The sequence below is a fragment of the Setaria viridis genome, chromosome 9 (genome assembly GCF_005286985.2).
Source record: "Setaria viridis chromosome 9, Setaria_viridis_v4.0, whole genome shotgun sequence".
Taxonomy (NCBI): domain Eukaryota; kingdom Viridiplantae; phylum Streptophyta; class Magnoliopsida; order Poales; family Poaceae; genus Setaria; species Setaria viridis.
In genome coordinates, this window is record NC_048271.2 from 8,930,249 (window position 1) to 8,941,927 (window position 11,679).

General features: G+C 45.6%; 1 protein-coding gene across 1 annotated transcript; it reads left to right on the forward strand.

Moving 5' to 3' along the window:
* The first annotated feature begins 236 nt into the window (after positions 1–236).
* LOC117839232 (CSC1-like protein RXW8) lies at positions 237–7,343 on the forward strand. Its single transcript, XM_034719516.2, has 12 exons — positions 237–397; positions 517–580; positions 1,306–1,662; positions 2,414–2,560; positions 2,865–2,928; positions 3,026–3,232; positions 4,210–4,404; positions 4,489–4,787; positions 5,150–5,426; positions 5,535–5,807; positions 6,236–6,469; positions 6,814–7,343. The coding sequence occupies exons 3-12, from the start codon at positions 1,382–1,384 to the stop codon at positions 7,123–7,125; spliced, it is 2,289 nt and encodes a 762-aa protein (XP_034575407.1). The 5' UTR covers positions 237–397; positions 517–580; positions 1,306–1,381; the 3' UTR covers positions 7,126–7,343.
* The last annotated feature ends 4,336 nt before the right edge of the window (positions 7,344–11,679 follow it).

The following is an 11,679-nucleotide window of genomic DNA, read 5'->3' on the forward strand; positions in this document are numbered from 1 at the left end:
TCCCGCGATCCCGAGCGGCCTGCTCTTCCGGCAACCAACCACGCCCCGCCACGTCTCCCTTGCCAATGGCCACCCCAGTGGCAGAGCCTCCACTTTCCCGTCGTGGGAGCATTTTGACCCCCCTGCGCTCCATCAAATCTTCGCCCCGTCGCTTTCCTTTGGTCTGACCCGGACCCACAGACCCACCCCCCATGCCATCCTTTCCTTCCGATCGAAACTTCCAATCCCGATCCCACCAACTAGACCCATCCCGATCGCCAACTACTCCTACTGCTATAACCATCGCTCCGCCCGCCCAACCTCCGCCCGAATCCAATCGCCGCGCCGCTCCACTTCGTTCGTCCTCCTCCTCACTTCATTGCCACCGCCGGGGCGTCGCCACTCGGCTCGACTCGAGGTGATCGCCTCGGTTGCGCCGCTCCGCGCACGGTTCCAGTCGCAGAGTCCCCCCCCCCCCCCCCCCCCCCCCCCCGCTGTTTTCGCCTGACCTTTTTGGGTTCGTCGTTGGTTGTGTAGGGTTTTGCGGAGTCGAGTTCGGGCGGCATTGGTTTATTCAGTCCTGGTGGAGGCGTTGTTGGAGGTAAGGCTGCTTCTTCTCTCTCGGTGTTGTTGAGATCACGATTGGTTTGAGGAATTCGGGGTTCCTTCGTGCGGAGTGAGAGTAAAGTGCGGACACCAGCGGCGCTGTGCCTGTTTAATAATGATTTTGATTCGAGAATCTGCTAGCAATGTATGCCGTCCCGTAAAATAGACGGGGACGGCGATTGCGATCCTGGTGATGATTTTGAATATCCAGTGCCTTAGGGGTTAAGTATTCTTAATCTGGCTTCTAATCCTAACATCCAACAGGTTCAGATGATCTATAGTACGACACCACCGATTGGGCTGTTCTGGTTGGTTAGTGAACTGGTTTTCAGTCAAAAGCTGGGGAGATAAATATATATGGATTTAGAATTCTGAACAACTGAGCCAATGCTATGAACTCTGAAGTTCAGGTGTTGCTACAACGTAGTTTGACAGTGGACTAGGGATTTTTTTCTTTTTTTCCTTTGTCCTTTATGTCACAAACTGACAAAAGGTCGGTTCTGTATTCTCTTAAGATTCTTCATGTCTCCCGTGGGATCTGTCAGATATCCCATTCCGTACTTTTCTATGATGGAGCCAACCTATTGCAAATCTCACTACCGGATTTGTATAATTAAACACTTCTGCTCTTTTCCCCTAGGAGGATCACCAACACAGGCTAAATGTTCATGCAAACTCCCAGATGTTTGTGAAATTTCAGCTATCACTCTGTTTCTGCAGGTACCAACACCATCATGAAACCATTCATATTCAGATGACAGGAGTGTTGGATCTCGTATACATGTTTTAGAAAGAGATGAAAGTTGGTGGTCTCCTGACCTCTGCTGGAATCAACATTGGCCTCTGTGTACTTTTTCTGTCACTGTACTCCATTCTAAGGAAGCAGCCACAAAATGTTAAGGTCTATTTTGGGAGAAGGATTGCTGAGGAGCACAACCGGCTCCGTGATGCTTTTATCTTGGAGAGATTTGTTCCATCCCCTAGTTGGATTGTCAAAAGTCTGCGGTGCACAGAGGATGAAATCTTAGATACTGCTGGGCTGGATGCTGTAGTTTTCAATAGAATTATGGTATTCAGGTACTTGCATCTCTATTTTAACATATTGCGTTTCTTCAGTTTCTGGTTAGTCATAAAAGTTGCTGCATGGGATTTTAAGCTGTTTGTGTTTGTGTTATTACTTGAATCTATCAGATGGTATTTTGATCTGGAAGGTTCATTATGCTACTTTGAGAATGACAAGCCCGCTAATGTGGCTTTCAAACTGCACTGCCTTTTGCTGCTAATTGTGGATAAAGTTATATGCAGAAAGTCAGAAATTAATAAAACTCTGGGAAATTAAATGAACCAAAACAGTGCACTGAAAATTATGATAAACAAATACAACAAACATATTACTCTCATGACTATTGTCACATCGTATGCTTGCTTAGCGTGTCACACATGGCTAGACCTTGTCGTGGTCCAATATCCTAATGGATGGACTCGGAGATGATAGAATTGAACATTTCTTACGACCTGTTAGATTCAGTAGACTTAACTATTTATTCAAGTATGTTTGTCTCACTTTACCCTAATCTAGTCACTTCTATGGCACAGGCACCTTTTGTCATTATTCTTGGTGGATTTGTCGATTATTTCTCTTCTAACTGAATTTTTAAACATCTGTGTAATTCAAATAAATGGGGAGTAAATTGTGGCCTTGGTAGGACATAGCAAAAAACTTTTAATATGCTACTTTCACATCCTACAGTATTATGTTCCTGTAGTTTTTCAATTCTTGTTATTCCCAATGTACAACAGGACATGCTGACGCATTTACTTTCAACAGCATACGCATCTTCTCCTTAGCCGCCATTCTTTGTGTATTTGGAGTCCTTCCATTGAATTATTTTGGACAAGATATGCATCATGTTCGTATTCCCTCAGCATCATTAGAGACATTTACAATAGGAAATGTGCAAGAAAGATCGAGATGGTAAGTAGTAAAGCTTATCTTACCTGGTTATAAGGTGGTTAGTTTCAGTTGTTATGTATGACAACTTATATATTGTATTTTTGTATTGATAATTGTTTTTGTACTTGTTACTGCTGTTAATAATTATGATATTTTATTTTTGTATTCGTAATTGTTTTTGTACTTGTTACTGCTGTTAATAATTATGATCTCAGCTAATTAGTTCTACCTTTATACTTATACTGATCACTGAATTGTTGCACATACATTTTAGAAAATATACATTCCCTTGGATTTTTCTTTAATATGCTGGTTATAACTGCAGGCTCTGGGTCCATTGCGTTGTATTGTACATCATATCTGCTGTAGCTTGCGTGCTTCTGTACTTCGTAAGATCAAGTGGTTTTGCTGTTAAAAAATGATAAGCATTGTTCTATTACCTTATGATAAGAAATCACTTGTATTATTTATGCGTTATTTCTTTAGGAGTACAAGCACATTGCCAGGCTGAGGTTATGTCACATTTCTCGAGCAACAAGCAATCCTAGACATTTTACTGTCCTTGTCCAAGGAATACCTAAAAGTACAGAATCATTCAGCAGGACTGTTGAGAATTTCTTTACCAAGTACCATGCATCAAGTTACCTATCTCATCAAGTCGTTTACAAAGTTGGGAAAGTTCAGAAGATAGTGGTAAGCAATACCTGTAGTCACATACACCATACATATCACAGTTAACAAAATTAGTTTGGTTACTTAAGGAAATGCAACGCTGCTGGCTGCTCTTAGAGAGAGTCCTGATGTATTAAGGGTATGTTAATCCAGTTAAAATAATTTATCTATAAACCGCACCAGATCTGCCAACTCAATATAGCTTATCCATTCAATACATAGCTATTGTTTTTTAATTTGTAATATCGATCTCTGCAAGTGTAGCTCAATAGTATGAGAAAGTATTATGGTAATTCTATGATAGGATTGAAGTCCCTTGTCTGTTATTTGAAATCAGTTCAGCAACACTGCAAAGTTTTGCGACTGGATCACTACATAATAATGAGATTGACATGCGGGGCCTGTAGCTACTTCTCATTGGGACACCAATGTTATTTCCTAACTTGTATATTATTTGTAGTTTCTTTTCCTAGAGCGAAACTGAGAGCTTCTCCAAATCTGATAAAACAGGATTACAATCAGCTGTTGTTTCGCCACCAGAGAACAAGAATTTCACATGTAATTTAGCCAAAAACATCTATGCATATTCTATTAGCCTGTCTAGCACATTCGTGCTGGACCCTGTAGAATCTCATATTGAGTAGTCCATAATCCTTGTAATGTTACCAAGCAGTTTTGCTCTTTCCTAAATGATGTTAGTCTTTAATTCAAAATATGCTCCTATGGGCTTACAGAGTTACAGTCATAGTGGCTGTTGTCTTTTGATGACTGTTCAAATGGGTGAGATTGAAATTTAGTATTCATGAGGCAGAGGCTGTGGCACAATTGCACAACTGAAATGCACGACAAATGAAATATAAGTTGTATTATAGTTCATTTCCTCTGTCCTTTGGGTCCCTAATTGGAAAGTGGAAATCTGAAATCTTCAAATAAATAGCATCACTGCATCTTCCATATGTTATTCCTGTTTGTAGTAGTAATTTTATTATTATTTGCAGAGTGGTGCAAAGAAGGTTTACAGGAAGTTCAGACATTCCAAGGGCACCACAGTTGATAAGAGATGCAGATCCATTACATTTCAATGTTGTTTTTGTGGAGCGTCTTCTAATTCATTCCAGTTGTTGCCCAGTGACTTCGAGCAAGAGAGCGAAAAGCCTGAAATGAATGATTCAAGCTTGAGCTTACCTGATGAGGTCAAACTAGCAACAATCATGGTTTTTACTATTCTTAATATATTACTGCAAATTAGTAATTAATATGAGGGAATTTGATCACAGGAATGTGGTGCTGCTTTTATATTTTTCAAAACTCGGTATGCAGCACTAGTTGTAGCGAAAATTCTTCAGACATCCAACCCTATGAGATGGGTCACTAGTCTGGCTCCAGAACGTGATGACATTTATTGGTCTAATCTCTGGTTACCCTACAAGCAACTCTGGATTCGGCACATAGCTACACTTCTGGGTTCTATTGTTTTCATGTTTTTATTTCTCATGCCGGTGACCTTTATACAAGGTTTGACTCAGCTAGAGCAGCTGCAGCAAAGGTTCCCTTTCCTGAGAGGTATATTAGAAAAGTAAGTTCTGTAAATACTTACATTTTACCTCTTATGTTCTAAAAAAAAACCTCACCTCTTTTAGTCATATTATAGATGTGGTATTTTCGGCTTTTATTAGCATATAGTGTGCATCGTCATATTCAAAATAACCCAATTTATCAGTTAGGACAAATCTACCTTGAGCACCTGACATGACATTGTAATAGCGGCAGCGGTTTAAATTGATGGTTACATTCCATTTACTGGTGAAATGGGGAGAAAGCAACTAAGCAAAGATTCCTATGAATGATGATAGTCACTGCGGTTTCCATTCAGGCATTGTACTGTAGTCTTTTGTTCATCATTTTAGCAACATATATTGACAATTATTTTGCTTGCAGGAAATACATGACCCAGTTGATAACTGGATACCTTCCCAGTGTGATCTTGCAAATATTTTTGTATACTGTTCCCCCAACCATGATGCTATTTTCTACTTTAGAGGGTCCTATCTCTCACAGTGAAAGGAAGAAAAGTGCCTGCTGTAAAGTATTGTACTTCACCATTTGGAATGTCTTCTTTGTCAATGTCTTGTCAGGTTCTGCAATTAGCCAAGTGATTGCTTTATCAAGCCCAAAGGATATTCCTATGCAGCTGGCCAGAGCAGTACCTGTGCAGGTGAATCACATATACTTTGTTTATCTTGGAAGGAGGCAAAAGGACGATGCATTTTAATCACTCATGTTTGCTCATTGCAACTTTCTAAAAACTTTATTTCCATTTCAGGCTACATTCTTTACAACCTATGTTCTTACTTCAGGATGGGCTAGTCTATCATCAGAACTTATGCAACTCTTTGGTCTTACATGGAACTTCATAAGAAGATATATTCTGCGAATGAAAGAAGAAGACCTTCTTTACTCATTTCCCTATCACACTGAAGTGCCTAAAGTTCTGTTGTTTGGACTGTTGGGCTTCACATGCTCTGTACTAGCACCTCTTATCTTGCCCTTTTTATTGATATACTTTTGTCTCGGCTATGTTGTGTATCGCAACCAGGTGAGAAACTAGGGATGAAATTCTCCTTGGAGTCATATGCACTATTATATGCCTAATTATGACTATTATCTAGAAAATATTTAAAGTTACTTTATCATGCTGCCTAACATGTGTTTTTTATAGCATTTAAACCTGGAAATCTGACGATGACATAAATTCTCCAAGTTCCATATTTTTGGTGAAAATACTTTAGATATCTGCACATGCTTTCATATGCTTCTGATACTCTGCACATAACTTGTAGTTACCTCGTTCGAAAAGAGCTTCCTAGCAGCTAAACATTTTTTTTCTTGTTATTTCTGGAGTGAACAATAAATCAAACTCATCATTTCCTCATTAGTAGATTTAAGTTTCAACAGAACAAATTTAGTAAAAACTATTTTTTGGTTGTCTTTGAACTGACGACTTGGCAATTTCTTCCTTTTCAGTTCCTCAATGTTTACTGCACAAAATACGACACAGGCGGTCTATATTGGCCAATTGCCCACAATACTACAATATTCTCTCTAGTCCTCTCTCAGATCATCTGTCTTGGTGTATTTGGCTTAAAAGAATCCCCAGTAGCTTCAGGCTTCACTGTGCCTCTTATCATCTTTACTCTTTTGTTCAACCAGTATTGCAGAAAGCGTCATCTTCCATTATTCAAGACTTTCCCTGCACAGGTTAGTATAATTCCTTCAGTAGCTTGTAAAAGTTCACATATGTATACCACTGAAGGATTCAAAGGTGAACTGTTGCCCATCCTTGCCTAGCCTTGCAAAGGGCAAGAAAACCATTTTGCAAAGGGCAACAAAAGAGAGGGAGATGTTGCCAAAACTCAAATTTCCTCACCCAAGAGCAAGGCTGGGCAAAAGTTGGCAAAGTTTTCCTTGTTTATTCTCTCAACTGTGAACTGTGTTTTTATCGTGTTTTCGCATGGCAAAGCTCTCTGTTGAAGTTCTATCTACTAGCCACTTGAAATGAATCATTCTACTGAATTACTCTCACTTAATTCTTGGTTGCGCAGAGTTTGATTGACATGGACAAGGAAGATCAGCAAATGGGTAGAACTGAGGACCTTCATGATCGCCTTCATTCTGCTTACTTTCAGTTTCCTGACACCGACGACATACCTTTGGAAGGAGCACACAATGTTGGTAGAGATGAAAATGGAAATGGCACTTCCGGTGAATCGAGTCGCAAAGAAAGCGCCGATGATGACCCCAAAGATGACCTGTCTCACCCGACACTGGCCGGACTCCCTGTTAGCCAGCTGCGGAATGCGGTGATATCCATCGGTTCGATTTTGAGACCGCAGAGGAGAGAATTACCTGTATAGCACATTGTTTCGTCCGCCCATGTAAATTCACGGCTGGCAAACCACACAAGTTATACTCATAGCACGTACAGGAAGGGGAAGATACATCATATACCGAAATGGAAGAGAAGTATATATCGCCCGTTTGCAAGGGTTGAAATTTTGATGTGCCAATTGACTTTTCTGGTATACCACGATTGAAAACTTATATATTACAATTCAAAATTCGATTCCACAAACATCCGGCCTGGCATCTCTGGTTATGTTCTGTACTGCTTGGGTAGAGTGGTGCTCCCCTTTGCTTTCAGTCTATTCAGTTGTGCGCCTAGTTTTGTATTAATTTGGCTTTGTAGGTGTAGGCTGATGTTTATTTCTTGGTGCCACTCCCAGGTAGCAAAATCAGTCTGGCCATGAACAGTTTCCCCGGCAGGGAACGCGGCGGGACGCCGATGGCCAAAGGCGCCGCAGCGCAAAGACGACAGGAATTGGGCGAGCTCGGCGAGGCGAGTCGATTTCACGGGAAACCGATGGCACGGCATCGGAGGCAAAGAGAGAAGTAATCACCCATTTATTCCAAAGCGAAATTACACGACAAGACAGCAATGGCTGGACCCAATCGCAGAATCCTAAGTAGAACGACCGGCATACATGAAACACGCTACGCTTCGGCACGGCCTCCGCCTCGACGCCTCGTCCAGCAGCGGGCGCGGGCGCGCATCACAGGATGGTGCAAGTGGACGACGAACCCTCCGCTGCGGCGGCGTCGCCCGCCGCCGCCGCCTTGTCGCCGACGCCCGGCCAGTCCCGGCAGGCGCAGTGCTGGCCCTCGGGGATCTGGCGGTGCACGGAGGCGACGTGCCGGCCGCAGCCGGCCCACGTGGACTTGCCGCACGTCCCGCACTTCACCTGGTAGCACATGGCTAACGACGGCTTGGAGCGGCTTCCTCTCTTCTGCTGCTCGTGCTCCTTTGAAGCGAGGCTATATGTGAAATCTGAATCGATGTGGTTGATGGTTGAGGCCGGAAGGCGGGTGGCGGAGCCGATGATTTATACACTCCCCGACTCCCAGCCATCCCTTTCGGCCTTCGCGTGGTCCGCTTGTCAACCTTCGTCCGATTTGACCTGCGAAACCGATGCTTTTGAATAGGATCCCCTTGCGGCTGGCCTATGCTGACACCAAATACTAAGCCTTTGTTAGTCTTGGGACAGATGGATGCTCGCGCAAAGCCGTAGAGGATCCGGCCAAAGCAACTCACCGCTTACCTCAGGCGTGCCATTGAACGAGTCACTTGTGGGGATGGAGTACTGAATTCTTCTTTGTTCCAATTGGCTTCTCTGTCACGGTCAACCTGCTCGTGCAACTCCGTTGACCTCCGAGCAGAAGCGGTCCTCTCCTGTTGAGCGCTCCATTGCACCTACCGGGCAGGGCAGATCAAATTAAAGGAATTAATCCGGAAACGTCGAAGTTCGAGTGTTCGACGACGACCTCTCCACTAGCAAACGTCCAAAACATGTCAAAAAAGAAAAACGTGCTTCCATCCTTTTGGACTGGGACGTGACCACCTGGCAATTTCACGGTCGCACGACTCAAGCGGAAGCTCAAGCCTTAGCCCCACTTAGGACGCGGTCACTTTGGACAAAGAAGAAATGTGCCCCTTGAGCATGATTTTGTTCAAAAGGATCGAGGGCAACGCAAGCACATCTGCACATGTATTGACGTATTTTGGACGCCTGTTAGTGGAGAACGGATTCGGTTCTTCGTTCCCTGACTAGCTTTGCCTGCTACTTCCAGTGAGTTTCAAAGTCTATTCACCACCATTCGATATTCCCCAACTGCTCCCCTTAATCTTTCCATTATCTTTTTTTATTTATAAAAAGGAAATAAGGAAGAGGCGGCCCACTGGACCTATCATGGGCGAAAGAAATGAGCGGTCGAGCCGATCGGGCCTCTCTATAAATGCTCAGCATTCATTCGTCCCCCAGATCCAATCATCCAACCATCACCCAGTTGAGCACAACAGCTCATCAAGGTTGGAGACGACCGCGAGTAGGGCCGTCGTCTCTCAGAAGTCAGAAGCAAGGAGAGTAGAGGGCACCGATCGGAGCCAGCCATGTGCTACCAGGTGAAGTGCGGCACCTGCGGCAAGCCCACGTGGGCGGGGTGCGGCCGCCACGTCGCGTCCGTGCACGCGCAGATCCCCGAGGGCCAGCACTGCGCCTGCCGCGACTGGCCCGGCGTCGCCCTCGCCCCGCCCGTCGAGAAGAAGGCCTCCGACGACGCCGGGAAGACCTCCGGTGCCGCCGCCGCCGCCGCATCGGGGGGGTCCGCCGGTTCCGCGGAAGGCGGCGGCGCTGCCCAGTGAGATGCGCGTGGTTCCCGACCCGACCCGACCCGACCCGACCCGACGACGACGACGATCGATGCCCGGTTCGAGACGCCAGCGTGTCCGCATGTATTCGTATTGTATTTGTAGCGGTGAATTAACAGGGTCCGCGGCTTTTTTTGCTGCGGATTTGACTGAATAAATGCGGTTTTGGTGCGGATTATCTAAATAAATGTCTGCTCGTGATAGTAAATACTACTCCAGGATGAGTAATCCTGTATGAATTATTTTTTTTTCACTCCAAGTTTACCGTTTTTTTTTTGAGAGGGTTTGCCTTACAGAATATGATTTACAAACGCCTTCCGGCGGCTCTAGCAGCCATAAATGCCTCGCTCCAAGTTTACTCCTCCTCCGACTATGTTATGAGGCCGTGGGCCCGTGACTGAAAGAAAAAGGGCCAGCAGCATATGTGTAGGAGGGGCCGCCTCGGGCCCGTTTAAAGGCAGGGGTGTCTATGGCCCATGGGCTTCACGGATCCGCAGCCTACAATCAATTCGGAGGAGGGGAGAGAGAGAGAGAGAGAGAGAGAGAGAGAGAGAGAGAGAGAGATACTCGTGACGCTTGGTGGCCCGTTTAAAGGCAGGGGTGTCAGTCACGGTCGCTGCTTTTAGCAATCACAAAGCAGTCGGTCACTGCCTCACTGGTGGGAGGGAGTGCCGGAGTGGGACTGGGTGTTTGGCACCGCCGACTGTGCGGGCGCAGGGGTCGGCGGCGGGTGCAACAGTCGCCGTTCGTACGCTTTACGGTGTGCAACGGCGACGCGCGCGTTCGAGGGGAGGGGGCCGGCCGTGGATCTCACTCATGTTCCCGGCCGGCCGGTGCCGCGTCGCTACCTCGGAGCTAGCCCAAGTCCGCCGCCGATGGGATCGCATCGCAACGCAAACGGCCGATGCGATGCGCTGCCGTGTCGTCTAACGGAAGGCAGCCACCGGCGGGCTGACCGGCCGGCCGGCCCCATCGATACAGACCATTTACGATGGAATCATCACTGCGCTCAGCGAGAGCTGCATGTCAGCGTGATATCGTCGCATGGAGGAAACATTCGCATAGACGTTTCTTTTGACCTATGGGCATGAAGTGATGCTAAACTTTAGCACCTGTCGTATTGGATATTTGATATCGAGTATTAAATATAGTCTAATTACAAAACTAATTGTACAAATGAAGTCTAATTCGCGAGATGAATCTATTAAGTCTAATTAGTCCATAATTTGATAATATGGTGCTACAGTAACCATTTGTTAATGATGGATTAATTAGCTTTAATAGATTCGTCTTGCGAATTAGACTCCATCTGTGGAATTACTTTTGTAATTAGTTCATATTTAGTCCTCCTAATTAGGAACCGAACATCCGATACGACCCCTCCTTTACTCTCACGTGCTCACGAGCAGTCAAGCATGGGCACGTTAACGAAGGCCGACCGACCGGCCGGCGGAAGTGACCGGCGAGAAATATGGGAGGACGTACGTCGGTCGACAGAGCTCCCGCGAATCACGCGCTCGCCTCCATCCCATCGTTTTGCAGTAATGCAGTACTACCGTCTACTGGACCTTCATGGCTGGGCTTGTCAGCGTGTCTCTTCATTCTATGATGGTACATGGTATAGGCCGCGCGTGTATCACTGCAGCGAGCCAGCGACACGCATACATGCGGTGAGCACCGAAAGCGTGCATGTGCCTGCTGCTCCGATCCGATCGGAGCCGACGAGTGCTCGCTCGTACTGAGACCTACCGTCACATTCATGATTCATATCGGTCGATGACGATCGACGACCAGGCCAGGTCGGCCCCAACGTCCATGCATGCATGGATTAGGGTGGCGTGCAGAGATCAGCGGTAAGCATTCAATCAGCCTGTCTCTGAAAGCTGCAGCACTGTACCCACTTCTGTTCTGATGAATTGGGCGCCGGCTTTATTTAGCTTTATTTACGTGCAGCTGCTTCCACCGGTCGCAGCAACGGGATCAGCCCACAGTGTTTCGCCTGGAGCCATGCATGTTCATCGTCACTCTCTCTCCCCACTGCTTTTTCCCTGCTTCCTTAGGGCAGCTCCAGTGTGTAATCAATTTTGGTTTGAAAGATCGTCGAGTTGGAATTCCGTTCGAGAGCTGCTGTGCTGAGTTCGGTGATTGGATCGAGGAAAACAATAGAAATAATATGAACTACTCCTTTTCTGGGCAGGTGGAGCTG